Source organism: Naegleria lovaniensis, assembly GCF_003324165.1.
Source record: "Naegleria lovaniensis strain ATCC 30569 chromosome Unknown tig020, whole genome shotgun sequence".
Classification (NCBI taxonomy): domain Eukaryota; phylum Heterolobosea; class Eutetramitea; order Acrasida; family Naegleriidae; genus Naegleria; species Naegleria lovaniensis.
Window position 1 is genome coordinate 183,840 of NW_025407842.1, and position 19,689 is coordinate 203,528.

Sequence of the window (19,689 nt, forward strand, 5' to 3'; positions counted from 1 at the left end):
CAAAGAATGCATCATCAACACTACTCAAGCAGATCCTATGACCAGAATGATCATCACTCTCAGACGACCAACTCTTATGCTCAATCTTCAACTACACGACCTCAACATCCTGATCGTACGATGAGTCGAGCATCCAATTTTCATCCTCCATCCACGCCTTCTCAACAATTGCCACAACCATCAGAGAAATTGAGTGTCTCCACTCCTCCTTCCTCAAGGGGTGTACGTGCACTCGAGTCAACTCTCAAGAAAATTCTAAACTCTCCAGAAAAGAAGACCAAACGATAAGCATTTGCCACTTACTCTAATAATGCTGTATAACATTTTCTTGTAACAATTTGAAAGTTGGCGTCAAAGAGCTTTCAGGTAACACCCAAAAAAATGCCTCTAAAAGATGTCACTCCGATTCCACAATTTGTTCGTGATGAAATATTTGGAGGTGCTGATGATGAAAGCAGTGAATCGGAAGCAAGTTGTTCATCCGATCAAGAGTCTTGGAATGGTGAAACTATTTTAGCAATTTTACGAAGAGATTTTCCACATATTATGCAACCCGATGGTGCTCTGATTGCTCAATTAAATTTACCTGTCGAAAAGGTTTTGGAATGGAATTGTGTTGTGTCTTGTGATGAATTAACGGGAGGTGTGGAAAATGATAGTGTCAAAGTTGCCATTGCTTTTTCAGCGAAAGATAACGACCAGATCATTGAACTTCCAACACAATATTATGTTTTCCGAATTTACAATGATCTTGACAAAACAAAGGAATATATCAAATTCGAGCTTTGTACATTGTTCTTTTTAGGACAAAACCGATTTCCAGTGCCTTTTGTCATACTTCCAACAGAAGAGCTAATGTCATTCGTTCAAAGCAATTATTCAAAAATTCCAGATATGGAAAAAGCTGTTCTCGAATATGTGGATGGAAGACTATGTGCTCTATTTTCATATGTGCATGGATTTCATGTGGACAAGGGAAAAAAGACTGTGAATCAAGTCACGCAGGTAGCCACGTTTCTAGGCTCTCTGCACAAACTCACACAATTTACTGGCTATTCCATGCTTGATATGAAGGTCACCATTCCAGAAATGGTTCAAATGAGATCGGAGTAACCAAACTCACTTTTTCTTACATCACAGAGGCTATGAAAAGTGTGTTGGAAGAGATTCAAACGTTAAAGTCACAAGTGATTCCTCTCACCCATGAGAATTTTCCAAACAACGATTATTCGCAAGAGGAAATTGATCACGCTAATCGATACAACAACAAGTTTATCACTTTTGGATAATCTACAGAATATTTTAGAAGGCAATGTAAAAGACTTGAACATTGAGGATTTGGCCGAAAAAGAATTGTCACTTCCCCATTCTATTGTGCATGCTGATATTCATGAGAACAATGTATTATTTACCAAATCTCAAGATAATCAGGACATGATCAGTGGAGTAGTCGATTGGGATGACAGCCAATATGGCCCTCAAATTCTAGATTTCATTAAGGGCTTTATTTTTTGGTGTATTTCAAAAATTGTCACACCCGACGTGGACTATAACGAATTTGATTTATTTGATGACGATCTCATTCGCATCTATAAATCTACGTACGAACATTATAGAGGCTTTCCAATCTCTGAAGAAGAAAAGAATCTCATGGTTCCATATTCACATTTAATCATTTGCGCTCAAGTGGACTTTTTTATGCATGCACTAACTGCAGAAGAGCTGTTTGTTTTACCGAATCATAACTTGCAAGAATGGGAAGAGAGAAATTTTGAACCTTTTTGTGCCTTGACATGGTTTAATAGAATTTGTCGAGAATTGGTGAAGAAGATTGAATTATTCCTAAAGTAAGATTTACGTAATTTGAAGAACGTGGATATGGTAAAGAGGAATTTTCTCTTTGTAAACTTCCATCATTTACACACTTTGGAAAATGTTAAAATCTACCAACTCTTTGGCAAGAGGTCTCTTTTCTGGATCTCTTGCGAGCATTCTCATCACCAAGTTGACAATCTCTGGATTTACCTGCTTTCCATTCACCTTGTTTTCAATTTCTTCATACGCTTTTTCGCCAACATCGAGCAAGCGTTGTGTAATTGACACATGTTCACAATTCATTTCACCAGTAATAACAGCATATAACATGACACCCAATGAGAATATATCTGTAGCAAATGTACATGCTTTTCCAAGATATATCTCAGGAGAAACATAATAGAAGGTTCCTGCATAGGTATGAGCTGCATTTGCTTGCTTGGAAACTCCAAAATCACCAATGACCACTTGAATGGAATGATTGAACTCATCAAACTCATCGACCATAATATTCTTTGGTTTGATATCTCTGTGAATGACTCGTTGAACGTCATGAAGATATTGCAACCCTTCTCCTATTTGATTGATTAGTGAAATGAGGATGGCATCAGAAGGAGGTGAAGCGTTCATGACATTTTTGACCACATGTTCCAAATCTCCATATCTGTAATACTTCATGGCCAAGCAAATCGAATTTCTATCGACACCTGCCAAATATTCAATGGATTTCACAAGACGAGGATGTTGAAATGCAAGACATTTCGAAAATTCACTGCAAATGGAAGCATAATTATCATCCGTTGCTTGTACAACTTTGACTGTCCATTTCATTATTCAACAAACATGTGGCCACATGATTGAATTTAAAAAAACATGACATGTTACTTACCTGCAATTTGCTCCAACGTTTGAATATTTTCACACAAATAACAACTACCAAATCCTCCCTTACCAAGCAACTTCACCACTCGATAGGTATGATCTTTAGAGGTGAATTTATCATATCCTTGATTACTGGCCATTACTGTTAACGAATGGCCAGTAGTGATCGAATGTTGTTGTTGAGAATCGGTATTACCGACTTCACTTGGTACATACAACGAGTAAGATTCAATGGTTGTCGAAGGAGTGTACGATCCAGATTGCAATGGTAAATATGAAGAGGTTGTTGTGGTGGGTGGTGAGGAATTTGGAGTCATTCCAGATGGAGTCGAATGGAAAGTCACCACGACATGATTGGCCTCAATGTCTTGGTCATTAGTTTTCACATTAGTGCCAAGAATGAGTTGTGGAGGATCTTCATCGGCGATTGATGGTTTTCGTTCCATATGTTCATTACGTTCCTCATGTCCAAACCTACGACGACCACGACGGTTTCGACTCTTCTTAATTCTACAAATAACGCACAAGGAAATGGCACAAATACAGGTCGCGACCAAGCAAACAATGACACCAACGACCACTGCTATAATAATGGCATTCCATGTAGAAGATGGAGAAGAAGTAGTGGTAGATACTTTTTCACAATTATTTCCGAATATCCTTCCCAACAGGAACAAGTATTGAAAGAAGTACAACGTCCTCGACGATTACAAACAGTGGCATTATCTGGAGCAATTCCTGAACATTGATAGTTATAGGCACATGTTTGACCAAACCATCCTGAATAGCATGAGCATGAATCTTGACCAGTGCAGAATCCTTTCGAGGAACATGCAGTTCCACTCTCGGCTAGAATTCCAAAACATGTCTTATTCTCTACACACGACAGTAAATCGGACGACAAGATATAACCTGAATCGCAATAGGGGACGAGTCGACGAATGATGTGATTGTTGGACTCTGAAACGTAAATGCCACTGTTTTTTGAAAAGGTCAAACTTGTTGGCAAATTAAGGAATCCAGTCATACCATCGAAAATGTCATCTCCATTGTATCCAGCATTTCCACAGACACCTGCAATGATTTTCATCACACCATCGGTTGAAATTTTTCGAATACAATGATTACCTGTATTTTGTTGGGAACAACAAGACATGTGGAAACAAGAATTGTCGTCAAAGAAATGGTGTTGAACATCGATAACACAAACGAAATTTCATCCAACTTACCCGTATCTGCCACGAGAATTTCATTGTTATCGAGCATGAGGACACCTTCTGGACTGTTTAAATTGGTATTTGTCGCCAACAAACCATTGCCATTATAGGATGGAGAGCCAGTTCCTATTTTTAACACGAAATGATTTTTAACCATTATTAAGGAAAGATATACAAAATCCCCAATCATGAGCAAGTGAACAACTGTTTAGAAAACCTTATTCAACATACCTGCAATTGTGACCATCTTGGCATCCGTTGTAATTTTTCGAATTCTATGATTCAAACGATCGGCGAATAATACTTCTCCATTCGAAGTTACAAAAATTCCATGAGGAGCATTGACTAGTGCCGAAGTTGCAGGTATATCATCTCCATTGTATCCATTCGTTCCATTTCCAGCAAGTGTCAAAACATAGGCACTGTTACTACTTGCTGTGCTCAATCCATTGACAATTTTTCTAATTCTTCCATTTTCGGAATAATAGACATCATTGCCATGAATATGAACACTGACAGGATATTCCGTTTGAGTATTGGAAGGAACTGTCCACTCTCCATTATATCCTTAATCAATGAAAAGAATTTTTAAGACCGCAAATGATGATCGAAATACAATTGACAACCATTGGCAGGAACCATATATGGTAAAATCAAAAATATACAACCACCCACCTTTCACTCCCGTTCCAACCAATGTACTTATCGCTCCAACATTATTGACCACTCTAATTCGATGATTATTCGTATCTGCAATGTACAACCATCCATTACTCCAAAACAACCCAATGGAATGATTAATTTTAGATTTTGTGGCCATTGAATTCTCTCCAACAAATCCTGGAGTTCCATCTCCGACGACACTTGTCATGATTCCAGTATTTAAGTTGACTTTTCGAATTCGATAATTGGCACTATCTGAAATGTAGAGTTCTTCAGAAGAGGAATCAATGACAACGCCATGAGGGTAGAAAGTTTGGAATTGGTTGCTATCATGTCATCACCAGTGTAACCTTGAGATTGAGCAATTCCAGCTACAGTTTTTAAATGAAATCTGACAGATGCTGATGAAGAGGCATGGACTTGAGAAAAGAATAATGATAGAAGGTACAATATGAGATTTGAATAGAGGAGAAGAATAAAGAGGTGATGGCCATGTCGTCCTTGAGGATAGGAAGATCGAAGTGACATTTTTATTCATGAATTTCATCTCTTAGAGGTTGTACAGCAGTTGTTGAGAGATGATCAAATTGTCCACCTCCTTCATTTCCCTTCTTCTCTGCTACGGCGCCAAATCGAGAGATGGATGTTCTTATTGAGGCCAACAACTTGTACCTCATTCATTCAAGGTCTATTACCTCAATACTTGCTAAATGACATTTGGCAGATGGGGTGATGTTGCCACCTTGGCGCACAATTCATCCACTCATGACCACCTAACACTCCGCCGATATTATTATATTTCTGAGTCGACTCAAAATTTATCCAAAATGAGACATATTCAATCAATATTGAACAACCGATCTTTAAGAATCAACCACAAAGAATCCTTAGTATTTCAACTTTTTGAGGATAATGGCGAATAATCCGAGCGTTCTTAAAAAACCATCTCTCCGCCTGTCAATTGGTCAAGTCAAAAAAAATATTACAACGAACACACAAGATCACACAATTCATCAAACACGCATACAACCATAAAATCATCATGCGCAGTACAATAACAACACTTGGTCATTCAAAGAATGTTTCTCCTCTCCTCTACTTCAACTTGAAATCCATCATGACGTTGAATCCAAATACTTTGGTCATGATGAAACAACCAACTCAACAACACAAGTTGTATCATTTCAATACCATTCAGTCCAATCCATCCTCTACTTCCTCTTCTTCTTCCACCACAACTCTCTCTGAAATGCCAACTGTCAACTCGACCACCATTCCCTCAACAACAACAACCCATGAAAAACCTCTCTTCACCAAAGAAATGGTTCTCCATCACTATGAACATCATCACGTTCCACTTGCTCATTCCAAATTCCACTCCTACGGTACTGAACCCTACACTCAAGTCGCTCCTCTCGATTCCTATCAAGTCAAACGTTCGTATGAACCTCAAGATCTCACCGACAAGTTTGCTCTTTCCATGATGAAATCTCTTCGTGTGTTGGTTCATGCCTTTTTTGGAGATCGTTATTTACATCATTCAGTTGTCTTGGAAACTGTAGCTTCCGTTCCAGGAATGGTTGCAGCTGGTTTGAGACATTTTTCATCATTACGTAACATGAGACGAGATCATGGAAATATCGGAGTGTTATTAGAAGAAGCTGAAAATGAAAGAATGCATTTATTGACTTGGATGTGTTTGACACGTCCTACTTTTTTGGAACGATTATTGGTCATGGGTGCTCAAATTGGATTTACTTCGTTTTATACATTGGCCTATGTCATTCATCCAAGATTTTGTCATCGTCTTGTTGGATATTTAGAAGAAGAAGCAGTGAATGCTTATACTGAATTTTTAGAAGCGATTGATAAGGGACAAATTCCAAATACACCTGCTCCTGAAATTGCATTGAAATATTGGAATTTACCTCCTGGATCGACCATGAGAGATGTCGTGTTGGTCATTCGTGGCGATGAATGCATGCATAGAGACTATAATCATGATATGAGTGACAAGCATCGAGTTGGATTATTGATTTAATGTGCCAACAGAAGAAGAAGAATTGAGTTTTGGAATTTTATTGAGATGATTCATCAACAAGAATTTAGGGAGATTTTTATATATTGTTGTTGTTGTTGTTGGTTAATTATTATGACAATGTTTAAAGTGAGAATTTGAAACATTTTTGTAAATATTAAAAATTTGTTATTTTTATTATTATCAAATCCAATTGGAAGAACAATGTGCATTTCAAGGAGAAAATTGAACACCATCAAAGTGAGGTCCGGAAGCGTCTACGAAACGATGTGAAAGGAGGAATATTGATAAAACATCTTTATTGAGGAATCCATGAAACATGTTCAGCTACAAATGCATAAATCAATGCAGCAATCACTCCTGGCAAATATCCACAAAGTGTCAAAATGAAAATGGCAATGGTCCATCGAGTGGAATTCTTTCCCCATATACTGCACACGGTGATATCTTTATTATTCGCATGATTGTTATAGAAGGAGGTCACGAACATTTCCCATACAACAATCATGAAGGGCAAAGTAAAGGAAATGATGAACGACATGATAGCGCAGAAGAAATGAAACACTTTCCATGCTGGCGACATTTTTTTTTGATGTGGTTCAGGATTTGATGGACATGCTCAGTTTTGAACTTTTGGTGACAGCCCCTAGGAGAAAAAGGGCGATGGACACGAAGTAGTTGTGGAAAGGTATTTGAACTGCAAGATACAACCTCTGTGGGATTAGCTCATGTATGGAATTCAAACAATGTGAACATTGTATTGAAGATTGAACGATGCTACAAGTCACTCAATTGAGACTAATTTAAACCCTTACTTATAGGTAAGTGAGTACACGAACGAACCTTAAAGACCTCCTCATTACAACACATGCGCACATTTCCACCAAATATTAAAAAATCAATCCGGAAAATTGCAAAGAATCAATTTAAAAAGCACTTTAAAAAAAATGTCCCTCTTACCACACAGCGATCACCAGCCAACCGCGCCAGAAAGCAATAATAAACAATTTTATTTCGACGAGAAAGTTGACGAGGAGGAAGAGCACGCAGAAGAAGTGCAACTATCCACAGATGCTTCATCTTCTTCTAACTTTGAATTGAAAAAAGAAAAAGTTCTCATTCCCTCACGAGGGGATTTATTTCCCTTGATTGGTTATGTGTTCAAGAATTCAAAACAACCCTATTGGTGCAAGACAATGATCAACAACACAACAAAAAAGTGGTCTATGTGATTATTAGTGCTGCCACTGGTGTCCATCAAGATTATCACTTTCATTTTGCAGAATATGTGGTTCGTTATGGACATGCATCCAATCAGACAGTCATTGCTGTCACTTATGACTATAGAGGTTTGTATAGTTGCATGTTTACCTTAATTTGAATATATGATCTGTCAATTCAAATTGATTCAATGTGTGACACACATTGGATTTTTGATGCTCATTGCAATCAGGAATGGGTGAATCAAGAGATGTTGATAAACCAACTATCAAATGCTCCTTTTACGACTGGGGAAAGGACTTTTGGGGCGTGATGGACTTTTGTGTCAAGTACCATCAGGAAACTTTTTCACAACAAGGTGTTGAGATGGAAATTGTTGCAGCTGGTAACAGCATTGGTGCATACTTGATGATGACCATTCCAAGTGATCTAGCTCCGTATTTCAAACGAGGTGTACAGTTCACACCTATCTTTTTCAAATATAATGATCATCGACTTATAATCAGCATTCAATGGCTACTTTGGCTACTTTGAACCATTCAAAAGCAAGAAGTACATGATACATTATTTGAGAACAAAATTATTTTTCGCAAGTGTTCCATTATTGACTACCATGTATGGATTTTTTCCATCTGGAACTGTGTTTCATTCCATGGAGGATATTCCAACTGGTGTTGCCTATACATGGAGACAGTTTCAATATAACCCTCATTACATGACAGAACCTGGAAATCCCAACAAGCCAATCTTACCTAGCAATATGGAGCACGTGACCTTTTTGAATTGGGCATTCGAAGATGATGTTTTTACCAATAAGGTACGTTTGAATTCAGTGACAGACTGGTCGTAATAGTCTGATCTATGTCATTAATGTATCACAAACTTGTAATACCATACTATGATAGAATTCTGTGGCCAAATATAATGAGAAATTCTTTGGTAGATGCAAGGAATATTTCTTTGAGGTCATTAAGAGACCTGTCATGAAAACTTCTACACCAGCATCAAATCCACAACAACCTCCAAAGAGGCTTCCCATTGGTCATGTTGGATTCTTCAAGAAATATGTTCGTGATCGAAGTGATCTTTGGAAAGATGCTTGTGAGTTTATCATCTTTGGTAAGATCACTAGAACTGGTAGCACCGAGATTTTATACTCACATTCTTCAAAAGATGTTCCAAATCCTCGTCCACAACAACGAATTTCCAAATTGTAAATAATTGTAAATTGTGTAAAGTTTGATGTGCTAATCATCTTTATCATTGGACAAGAATAATTCAAAAACGTTCTTCTCCGAGCTCATATCTGTAGATGCCGTTGTTGAAGAATAACTTTGTGCTCTCACTGAGTAATTAAGTTCCACTAATTCTTCATCTTCTTCACTAGAGTCCACAACAGTCACTGCTAGTTGATGTTGTTTGACCTTCTTGTTGGCTGGCTCCAAATCTTCATCGCTACTCAGATCATAGAAAAATAAATTTTTCAACGATTTTGAAGAAGCAAGCGTAGTTTGGGTGGGCTGTGACAGAGGTTGCGAGGATGGTTGAGGATGCTCTGTTGATGAGCTTGAGGCATTGGATGATTGAGAAGAGCTAAGCCCTTGTGAAAGGTCTGATTTTTGTGAGGAACTTGGTGTTTTCCTTATAAACTTGTCGACAAATGAGCTCTTTCTCTTTTTTAGTGATGAATCTGAAGAAGATGGTGGAAGAGGTTGACTGAGAGGAAGCTTTTTTGTAAGGAGATTTGAGGTGCTCGTTTGTTGTTGCTGTTGCTTCCTTTGATGATACACTGTTTCTTCTGCAGCATCATACGACAATGAACGAGACGGTGTTTTAAATAATGTAGGAGAAGGAGGTTCTTCATAAGAAAAGTCTTCAGCATTAACTTCTTCGACATAACCTTCCTTATTCTTTTTTGATTGAGCATATTGTCTCTGCAGCTTTTCAGTCTTCAATATGGCTGTTGTGAGGTTGTCATTGTAATTATTAATGCAAAATGCAGAAGAAGAACTCTGAGCAAGAAGGTCACAATTAAGTGCTTCTTGAGAGGATTCTTGTGAAAAGAGTGTCGAAAAAAGCGACTTTTTTCGAGAGCTCACTTCACAAGAGGAAGAATTGGATGCGCTCGGTAATGGCTGAGAACTTGACAATGGTTGGCTATTACCCCCACCACTGCTTGTTGCCTCTTTCGGTGTGAAAAATTTGCTTGTGACTGCCTTTCTGACTGTGCTCGCTGAGCTTGGAGTTGAAGGATTGGTGCTTGGTCGTGTTGGAGTTGCAGCATAGGATGAGCCCTGTGAAAATTGTTTGGTGTCAGGAACCAAATTGTAAAATGAAACTTACTGCTGGTATTTCTTGAGACAGCACCTTAAGAGGTGGTTTAAAAACCGATTTAGGCAAGGAATGGGAAGGTTGTGCTTTAGGTGTTGATGCTGTAAATATTAGAATGACATAATCGTTCATCATAAGATACTTACAAAAATAAGATTGAATTTTGTTGGTGTTGAGAGGGGTAAGGGCAAGAGTCGTTTTGGAACCGGCCACTATGAAAGGTTTGTGCGACATGGGATCAATGAGGCCATTACAGATCTGAACAATAATATCAGGATCCTTGACTGGCCCACAAAATAAAATATCGTCTTCTGTAAGGCATGAAGGTGGCTCGGTTAAACAACAAAGTTTCTGGGTGGGAATGTCAAAAACTCGCTGATGTCTGAAAGTTAATTCTGCCCGTATGAAGAGCTCCCTATATTCTTCTTCTGTTAGAGTTAATTCTTGACTTAAAGATGAATTAGATGATGAACCAGCAGAAAGTGATAATGAGGGTGAATTTTGCGATTCCTCTTGTGTTGATTCTTGTTTCTTGAATTTTCCCATCCTCCTCAGGCACTCCATAATTTTTGGTACTGTTTTGTTTTCTTTGATGATTTTGTGTGCTGTTTTCGGTCCCACACCGGGCAGCGAATCCAAATAATCACACCCTGACAAAATACACATTCTCAACAGCATGTCATGTGTAAACTTTGTGAAATCTAAACCACTCTTACTTGGTGGTGTTATCGTAATGTCACCAAGACACAATTGTTTCCCGTGGCCATATTTGTCCATCTTGTAGAAAATTCTTGGAGCTCCAAACGGAATTAAATCCGAATCTTCAGTAACAACACAAGCAACATAGCCAGTACGAGCCATATGAGCCATCTGGGCATCTGCTTCATAGGGTGCCACAACAAACTCTACATTGTCTTTTTTCAATTGCAACATTAACTGATGAGCCATGGAGGGCTTAATATCTACAGCTTTTCTAAAGCATTCGTTCGCTTGTTCATATCTGTGGTTTTGAAGGTGAATCTGAGCTTGCTCGAGAGCTTCTTTTCTTTTCGTTCTTCGCTCACTCTCTGTTTCAGCTTTTGAGGGTAATCTGGCTCCATCGAACACAAGGACAGGAATAACCTTGTGGTGTTTCAACAGATTCACCATGTGCATGCAATAAGTTATAAATTTATCGGTGGGCTTGTTTTGACAAAGTTCTGCACTGCAACTGTATGCTCCTCTACAAGCAGTAATAATTCGCCAAGTAAATGAAATTGGCAAATGAGGCAATGGATAATAACACGATGAAGAGATTATTTGATCATTCGTATCAGATAAAAGTCTTACCTATGAAGCCATACATATGCATCAACAGCTACTTTTTTATCTTTATACTCGGAAATATGTCCCTTCTTCGTAACGTGCTTGAAGCACGGAAGAAGTCCTTGTATTCCCATAAAATTGTAGAATTAAATAATTTAACGAAATGTTGTTTCGAATATATGACTCCGAGTATACAAAATTGATGAGCACTTTCAATACTTTCTTGGATTGATGAATTTCGAATTTCCTTTAGAATTATCTACAATGACGTTATTTCCAACAATATTGGGATAAACGGTACAAAAAGAAAAAAAATTAATTATTGCTGTTGTTGTTGTTAAATAATAATATTCAAAATTCATATGCTCATCATCGTGGTAATCTGAACTCGGATGAGTGCACGGATTGAATTTGAAGCGGGCTGTTTAAAAAATTTTTTACAAACTTTCCAATCACCACAAGAAAATATTTTCAAGCTTATTTTTCATTCAAAAACATTGTGCGAACATGATTTCTAACCCCTCTGGCACTCCTCAAGAAGAACCGCCTCCAACAATAAGAACTTCCTTGAAAATGAATTTAATCAACGGTATCATCCAGTTAACGATTCCAAACTTCGGGATTGGAATTTGATTCCTCTTCAAGGGTCCGATGTATGTAGTTAAATAAAAGATTGGCTTTTATTATTTCAATTTAACAAACATTGCCATCAAATACTATTCTGAAGATTCTATCGTTTGGGAGATTGATCGTGAGTAGAATATCACAAACAATTTTAAAGAGGTAGAAATTTTGTAAAGCATGGTTCGTGTTTGGAATGGAGGACTACGCATTAAATGCAAGCCTCATCTATCAGTACATGGCTACGTTCGTACTGGAAAAACAATCCTTGCTCAAAAGATTCTTCCTTATTTCCTTTCTTTAGAATTTCTTCGAACATGTAATTTCTACAAAACATTTAATATGATATACATAGACATGTTGGAAAAACCATCCAATCTATCGTTTTCGCTTTTCTTCGCGAGAACTGTCTTTCCAAATCTCGAGCTGACTGAAAAAGATGTGTTTTCCGCTACCTGTATTGAGCGACTTATTTATTCCAACCTTTCTCAAGCAAATCAGTCTTTACTTTCTTAGTTTGTGATGAAATCCAGTCGTTGAATCCAGATGAACTAAACTTGCTAAAAAGGTTCACCAAGTCTAGAAATTTAGCAACGAGCAACGTCATGAGCATTTGGACTGGTTTCACTCAATCTCAGCTTCTCAAAGTTATGGCCCAAGTGCCGTCGAACGGCTTTTCCTGCTATGACGACAATTTGATGTACACTATTCCAACAACTCTAAAAGATACTTCCGTTAAGGACACCATAATTCGTTAACTATTGCCAACATAATTTGGTTTTGCAAGAAAAGAGAATTGTAACTTAATCTATGCTTCTTTGGGGGTGTTGCACTTCAGTTATGTACTTCAAATTGGTTACTTAATGGGAATCTGTAAACTTGATATACAGAAAGCCTTAACCACCTGATGTACAGTATTTACGAGATATATAACAGAGACCTTAAAGAACCCTGACAAATGCTCTCATGAAAATCTATTAAGCCTTCTATTATGTTCATCACAAATTCAAACAATAGAACAATATTTGAAAGGCAGTGCATTGGCATCATCATTTTTCACAAGAAACGAAACTACAATGACCTTAAGAGACATTTTGATAAAAAAGTATGTTTTTGATTTGAATGAAACGAACTCACAATGACGACGGCTTTAGTATGTGTATTCCTATCTTCATGGGAAAGAAGGAAACTTATTGTTTGAGAAAAACTGGCCCTTTGATTATCAACTGATGCTGCCATATATTATTCTTGGCGAAAATATCCAAAGCCATCAAAATAACGACGATGCTGTTTACTATTTGAAAAGGTGGTCGCAAATCATAAGGTTTTGGCAAAAGATTTGTCCAAGAATTTTCCAAAAGCGCTAAAGTTTTTGGATGGAGTAGATCCTTTTACCTACGTCCAGAAAGCTCTTAAAGCAATTAGAAACATTTTGAGTCATGGGCATGACAAAGCCGGGTTTGTTAAAGAGCTTGTTATTCAACATTGGTTCAAACAGGATGTTGTATTGTTTTTGAAAACAGTTGGTGACTTACTTTCAAATAACTTCTAAATGGGTATCAAATCATCACCATTTCAACGCTTACCATAGATCACAAAATGCGCCAACCAAGCATGTTTAATCAAGAAGAGATTCTACAAGGAAATGGGTTCGGTATGTTTCAATAAATATTTCAAAGCAAGATCGTTATTTTGTAAGAGTGGAGCAAGGGCTTCACGAACCAAACCATTGTAGTTATTGATCCATTCAATTTCGTCTCTTGCCAGAAGATTAGTGTCAACAAGATTTGGTTGGATGGGACAACGAGTTACCGACTCGAAACCGAGATATTTCTTGTCGTTGAAATTGGACATGGTGTCAACTCCTTTGGTTAACAAAATATTTTCAATTCTAATACCAAATTTACCAGGCTCGTAATAACCTGGCTCGTTAGTCACAATGCAATTCTCTTTCATACCAAATTCATTTAAAATCAAAGATCTGTATCCAATGCCATGTGGTCCTTCATGTACACACAATGCATGACCAACTCCGTGACCAGTTCCATGGTTGTAATCTAAACCATCCTTCCACAAAGGAGCTCTTGCAATGAATCTAAACGATAGCCTGAAGTACCTTCTGGAAACACGAGACGATCCAGAGCAATGTGTCCCTGTAACACTCGAGTGAAACATCTCTTTTGATAGTCACTTGGTGTTCCAAAATGCACGGTTCTTGTGGTATCGGTAGTTCCATCTTTGTAATGGGCACCACTATCCAACAAGTATAAATTATCAGTAGAAATCTCCTCACTATTTGTCTCGGGTGGTGAATAGTGAACGACAGAGGCGCTCTTGCCATATGCACTAATGGTAGAAAAGCTCAATCTGAGAAAATCTGTATTCTCTTTTCTGAATTTCTCTAAAGCCAATGCACCGTCATATTCGTTGACTTTTCTGCCATTCTCCAACTCATTTTCGAGCCATGCCAGATATTTAACAATAGCTGCACCATCACGAATGTGACAAGATTTGAAACCTTCTCTTTCTACTGCATTCTTAATGGCCTTTTCTGCAGTGATAATACTATGAATCTTTTTAACTTTGCAACGAATGGCCTCGAATGTGGCAAAATTGCATGTTCTTGGATCAATAAGGCAACTGTTCTCATTTTGAACCTTTTCAGTAATAGTTTTCAAATCTTCCATATACTGTAAGTATGGCTTAACGTGAATATTGTTTTCAGAAAGTTCATTTTTGATATTTGGAGATTCAAACTTGCTTTCATCCACATAGAGATATGCATCTTGCGAGGTAACAATCATGTAGCTGATGAATACAGTATTGTAGTCAATGTCAGATCCTCGTAAATTGAGAATCCAAGCAATTTCATCCAAAGCTGTCAAAACGTAGCATGCTCCACCAAGTTCTTCCATCTTTGTTCTCACAAATTTGAGCTTGTCAGCAACAGATCGTCCCGTGTACTTTTCTTCCAACTTGTAAATAGATCCATTGGGTGGTTTTGGCTTCTCATCACCCAAATTTCATCTACCAAATTTTCGAGAATTGGCTTAATTTCAACTTGGCCTTTTTCACTTTCTGATGCAGCTTTCCTTAGCTCCAAAAACTCGTCTGGGGACATTTAAAACAAATGAAACAGGCATTCAAATGTTAACCCATTGAAATCACTTGTACTAATGCAATACTTACTGACAGAAAATAAGAATGGGTCAACTCCGAATGTGGTGGTTCTCTTTATATCCTATAAATAATTGATCAATTCGGTCAATCAACATTGTATGTGTTCAATAAACATTACAGTTTGCAAATGAATGTAATGGATATTTTAAATCATTATTTTTCAATAATAGTTCAATATTGTGATCAAACATCAAATAAATTAAAAACACAACATACAGCAAAGGATGTAATATACTTGCTCAATGGAGGATCAATTCCAAGTTTCATCAATTTCCAAATCGCAGGATCCAACTGTTGTTGTGCCTGTAACCAGTATCTGCCGTCCGTAAAGAGAGAAGCCTCTTCCATAGTTACAACTGCAGTACCAGCCGATCCATCAAAACCCGAGATGAATTCTCTTCTCTTATCGGCATCGGAAATGTACTCACTCAAATGGGCATCACCCGATGGAACAATGTATCCATGAATGGAGTACTTTTGCATCAATTCTCGCAATTTATGAACCTTGTTGGAAGAAATCATGTTTGGAGACATTTTTTTGTTTAAAAGGATCAGACGGAAAGAATCCTGTGGACGTTCTTTCCAAATGAATGAAGCAAAACGTATTTTCTGTTCATTGATTGTTGTTATTGATATTAAAAAACAAGAATCACAGAAAAACAAAAAATGAATCGTTCATCTTTGGTGCTTTCCAAATTGTTCAAATCCTCACCACGATCATCCTTCTTGATGAGAGCAGCTTTGAGTACACCTACTCGGGTGAGAGCTTTCCATCAAACATCAATGAGAAGAGACGAGGAAGAATTACAAAAAACTCCAGAGGTTAAAGTGAAACCAGCATGGCAAGGATGGGGTATGTTTTGTGCAAGAAAATTTTCATCATCATCATTGTGTTGTTTGACTTTCTATTTAATCCTAACAATAATATTCTTTGATAATGAATTTATTGATTATTATTGTGTTATTTAAATAATTTATCTTCGTACACGATTTATAAATACGCTCGAATTTATTGCGAATGACGATGATCTTTGGAAATTATTGAATAATAATCACTATCATGATTTTACAGTCAAGGATGTACTGAACTTCTTCTACTATCCAATGCGATGGACTCTTTTATTTGCAGTTTTGGCTGTGCTTTTGAAGAGCTCACAGTTAGCCAAACAGAAAGAAAGCCAACAATAAGAACAATTATTTGAATTGAAAATGATGATGCCAGACTAGTAATACGTTACATATCGATAGATGAATCGGATTGACAATAATTCAACTTGTTCGTTATCTTTATTTATACTCACATGTGGCGCTAGGGAATAAACCACCACGCTTAAGAAAACAATAGACTAATTACAACATTCCATTGTTGTACCATTTAGCCAAATCACTTCGGAACAGATCCATATTTACGGTGATATTTTCGTAACGAATATCGTTCTTCTCATCTCTTTGGAAAGGACCATCGAGTTGAAAATCCTTTCTGAGTTGTTTGATGTTGTCAAGTTGGGATTGGAAGTATTCCGTGAAAAAACAACATCTTCTTTTTGGAGCCCACCCTCCTCGTCACTACTGCTATCATCATGCATTGTTAAATCACCATTGTTATGGCCCATTACTGCTTCATCGATGTCTTCATCATTTTCGCCCAGAAGAAAGTCAACAATGTCTTGAGCATGATTACCGTCCTTAGTTTTGGTTTCAGATGTTGTGCCATCCTTTTGCAGATCTCCATCATGTTCTTCTCCCTCCTCCACTACTTCATCACTGTCACTCTCATGATCCACTTCCCCATCGTCGTTGTTTTGTGAGTAGTGTACAGATTGCTGAGAGAATGAAGAGACATCTTTTGGGGTCTTGCTTGTCTTCTTCTTGAGAAGGTCAGCTGCTTCCTTTTCATGGTCGCTAGCTTCTTCTTGTCCAGCAAAAAGAATATCCAGAATATTTTGAGAGGCCTCTTGTCTTGATTGTTTCGAGCGAGTGATTTCTCCCTTAATTCGTTTTTCCTCTTCGTCTGTTAAGGCAAAATAAATATCGGAATAGATCTCAGGATCGTCTCCAATTTTCCATCGATGAAAACATTTGGAGCTTGTCAAAATAGTGTCCAACGTTTTGAGTGACAAGCTGAATGAAAAAAAGTGTTCTTCCACCAATTCTTGGTGAACATTGATGAGTGGAAAAACGAGAAATTGGTGACAATTTTTGTACTTGTTTCTAAGGTTATTCACAATGAAATTGATTTCCTCTGGTGTTGGTATTTTCTCTGCACCGAATCCATTGGAAATATTGTGTGATTGTGTCGTGTCAGTGGTCATGATTTTCACAAGCTTGGTTGCGTCCACAGTGATCACGCTATCAGATTCTACAGACGTTGATGCGATGGAACGGCCCTCTCCATTTTCCCCACTAGTTTGCCTGTCACTGCTCACTTGATCCTCTCCCGTAGGTCTATTAAAGGCCAATAATGAATACAAATCACAATAGGCGTTGCTTTCAAAAACAGAAGGATGCCCTTTTCGATTCCACTTGTACAACTTTTCAAAAGCAGTTGCAGCCTTAACAAGAGCGGTACTTTTTCGATCGTAATTTCTTGAACCTTTGAAGGTCACTTGAGTGGTATTCACATAGACACATTGACAAAAAACATCTCCTCCATCACTCGTATGAAACACTTTAAGGAATGGATATGGATCGGAGGGTGGAATTACGGTGCAACCAACTAAAAAGTGAGGAGTGCTTTCTAATAGTTTCAAGTTTGGGGAAATTAGAAGCGTTGCATCATGGAACGTGTCAAGTGGCGTTGGTATTCCAGAACCTCTGCATTTAGTGGAAAATATTTTCTCCAAATCGTCCCATGGCAACTCTGCTTTGAGGGGTTTGTCTTTTTGTGACATTAAAATGGCAGAAGGTTCGATTGGAAAGCAAACAATCCCTCGTTGATACTTGTATCCAATTAGTAAAAGCTCGCTATCCGAGTGACTGTAAAAAAACATTTCAGAAAGTCCGTCATGCTCAGGAGATAGATTGAAACATATGAGCTCTTGGGATCCCATTCTTTCATCATAAATGAGTACTCTCTTTTGAGTACTGATCGCGTACATGTATGGATGATCATAATTTCTTGCAAATGCTGTAATTCCAGCCATTTCCAAAAGTAATTTTGATTTTCGCTCTCGAATATCATAAATATAAATTCCAGTATTTCCAATAATATAGAGCTCCATAGGATTAGATGAGAATTCGCAAATTGTGCTGTGAAATATGCCTCCTAGAGGAAGAGTGGGTATTTTTACATCAAGAGCATGAGTTATATCCAAAAGGCCTTTCTTAGAATTCCAAAATTTCAAAGTATTGTCACTAAAAAGAATGGCAAGCTGAAAAATATCCCATTTGGTAGCATGTTGCCATGAAATATGTACAATATTTGCAGGTTGAGAAGGGAAGTGTATAACCTCGACAAGCTTAATTCCTAGTCCGTTTCGTAATGAGGAAGAAAATTCAAAAATTCGTATGCTATTATCTGAATATCTACATGCTATAAACTGTGAGGTGTTGGTATTTGTAGAAGTTGATGCAGGAGACCTCGAACATCTACAGCTCAGTTGAAGAATGGTTGGAAGAGATGAAACCCCATTATTTTCCTGTTCAGGAGAATAGTGAAATTGTGACCCCATCTCTACAAGCTTCTTCTTATAGCTAGAGTTCACGTCAATCTCAATGCATGTCACACTAAGAATATGCATTTTTGGGCCAGTGACATGAACTAGCCATGAAATATCAGCATATTTGAAAGAATCTAGCAGGTGGTGGTAGCACAAAGGTTTGTCTTGGTATAGAGAGCGAAGGGAGTGATGTGCTGGTAATGTTGAAATAGTGGAGGCAGTTAGAGGAAAAGAAGTAGCTCTGAATTGGTTTGTTCTATGATGATACAGGACTTGTTAATATCAAGAGCTCGTTTCACACCTGTGAGATGAGTGATTGAAGTAAATTTCAAAGTGTTTGTCTTGTCGTGATAGCTTTTTTCTAGAGGATGTGAAGAAGTTGGTAATTGCTGTTCCATAATAAAATCATTGACAGGAAATACCTCATGGCACGCAGTAGGTAGTAAATGTAAGGTATTTCTTGTAGACCTAAAGTTTTTAGAGGCTGATATTGATTGTAAATTGTTTTTCTTTTTTTCTCTAGAAATCTGTTCTTTTTTCTGATGCTCAGAGCTCTTCTCGACATGGTGATTTTCTGTCACGGCAATATCGTCACTTCTAAGATATGGATTTTGAGTAATTCCATTTTGATGCTCCTCGTCATGCAACCTTCTGGCATGGTGCAAAGCGTCACGTAAATTTTGGGTGATGTTTTTTTCTTGTTGTTGATGGAATTCGTCGTTTTGTACCGCATTAATTTCGATTGACTGAGTACTTT

The 19,689-nt window shown here is 37.6% G+C and overlaps 11 protein-coding genes across 11 annotated transcripts; 6 read left to right on the forward strand and 5 right to left on the reverse strand.

Moving 5' to 3' along the window:
* Positions 1-6: 6 nt before the first annotated feature.
* On the forward strand, positions 7-288 carry C9374_004145 (uncharacterized protein; the record flags this gene model as incomplete). Its single annotated transcript, XM_044693752.1, has 1 exon — positions 7-288. One exon carries the CDS (start codon positions 7-9, stop codon positions 286-288), a length of 282 nt encoding a protein of 93 aa, XP_044549153.1.
* A 93-nt stretch (positions 289-381) lies between these two features.
* On the forward strand, positions 382-1,113 carry C9374_004146 (uncharacterized protein; the record flags this gene model as incomplete). The annotated part of the gene is made up of 1 exon (XM_044693753.1): positions 382-1,113. The coding sequence occupies one exon, from the start codon at positions 382-384 to the stop codon at positions 1,111-1,113; it is 732 nt and encodes a 243-aa protein (XP_044549154.1).
* A 90-nt stretch (positions 1,114-1,203) lies between these two features.
* C9374_004147 (uncharacterized protein) lies at positions 1,204-1,851 on the forward strand (the record flags this gene model as incomplete). The annotated part of the gene is made up of 1 exon (XM_044693754.1): positions 1,204-1,851. One exon carries the CDS (start codon positions 1,204-1,206, stop codon positions 1,849-1,851), a length of 648 nt encoding a protein of 215 aa, XP_044549155.1.
* A 66-nt stretch (positions 1,852-1,917) lies between these two features.
* Positions 1,918-5,105, reverse strand: C9374_004148 (uncharacterized protein; the record flags this gene model as incomplete). Its single annotated transcript, XM_044693755.1, has 7 exons — positions 1,918-2,633; positions 2,705-3,331; positions 3,391-3,825; positions 3,927-4,040; positions 4,146-4,481; positions 4,590-4,847; positions 4,919-5,105. The coding sequence occupies 7 exons, from the start codon at positions 5,103-5,105 to the stop codon at positions 1,918-1,920; spliced, it is 2,673 nt and encodes an 890-aa protein (XP_044549156.1).
* A 514-nt stretch (positions 5,106-5,619) lies between these two features.
* On the forward strand, positions 5,620-6,618 carry C9374_004149 (uncharacterized protein; the record flags this gene model as incomplete). Its single annotated transcript, XM_044693756.1, has 1 exon — positions 5,620-6,618. The coding sequence occupies one exon, from the start codon at positions 5,620-5,622 to the stop codon at positions 6,616-6,618; it is 999 nt and encodes a 332-aa protein (XP_044549157.1).
* A 295-nt stretch (positions 6,619-6,913) lies between these two features.
* On the reverse strand, positions 6,914-7,198 carry C9374_004150 (uncharacterized protein; the record flags this gene model as incomplete). The annotated part of the gene is made up of 1 exon (XM_044693758.1): positions 6,914-7,198. The coding sequence occupies one exon, from the start codon at positions 7,196-7,198 to the stop codon at positions 6,914-6,916; it is 285 nt and encodes a 94-aa protein (XP_044549158.1).
* A 364-nt stretch (positions 7,199-7,562) lies between these two features.
* C9374_004151 (uncharacterized protein) lies at positions 7,563-9,053 on the forward strand (the record flags this gene model as incomplete). Its single annotated transcript, XM_044693759.1, has 5 exons — positions 7,563-7,767; positions 7,836-7,964; positions 8,069-8,287; positions 8,343-8,653; positions 8,742-9,053. The coding sequence occupies 5 exons, from the start codon at positions 7,563-7,565 to the stop codon at positions 9,051-9,053; spliced, it is 1,176 nt and encodes a 391-aa protein (XP_044549159.1).
* Positions 9,054-9,083: 30 nt separating this feature from the next.
* Positions 9,084-11,606, reverse strand: C9374_004152 (uncharacterized protein; the record flags this gene model as incomplete). Its single annotated transcript, XM_044693760.1, has 4 exons — positions 9,084-10,130; positions 10,180-10,268; positions 10,314-11,389; positions 11,497-11,606. 4 exons carry the CDS (start codon positions 11,604-11,606, stop codon positions 9,084-9,086), a joined length of 2,322 nt encoding a protein of 773 aa, XP_044549160.1.
* A 2,122-nt stretch (positions 11,607-13,728) lies between these two features.
* Positions 13,729-15,807, reverse strand: C9374_004153 (uncharacterized protein; the record flags this gene model as incomplete). The annotated part of the gene is made up of 5 exons (XM_044693761.1): positions 13,729-14,096; positions 14,210-15,068; positions 15,125-15,204; positions 15,283-15,334; positions 15,490-15,807. The coding sequence occupies 5 exons, from the start codon at positions 15,805-15,807 to the stop codon at positions 13,729-13,731; spliced, it is 1,677 nt and encodes a 558-aa protein (XP_044549161.1).
* Positions 15,808-15,939: 132 nt separating this feature from the next.
* On the forward strand, positions 15,940-16,461 carry C9374_004154 (uncharacterized protein; the record flags this gene model as incomplete). Its single annotated transcript, XM_044693762.1, has 2 exons — positions 15,940-16,126; positions 16,346-16,461. The coding sequence occupies 2 exons, from the start codon at positions 15,940-15,942 to the stop codon at positions 16,459-16,461; spliced, it is 303 nt and encodes a 100-aa protein (XP_044549162.1).
* A 218-nt stretch (positions 16,462-16,679) lies between these two features.
* On the reverse strand, positions 16,680-19,013 carry C9374_004155 (uncharacterized protein; the record flags this gene model as incomplete). The annotated part of the gene is made up of 1 exon (XM_044693763.1): positions 16,680-19,013. One exon carries the CDS (start codon positions 19,011-19,013, stop codon positions 16,680-16,682), a length of 2,334 nt encoding a protein of 777 aa, XP_044549163.1.
* Positions 19,014-19,689: the final 676 nt, after the last annotated feature.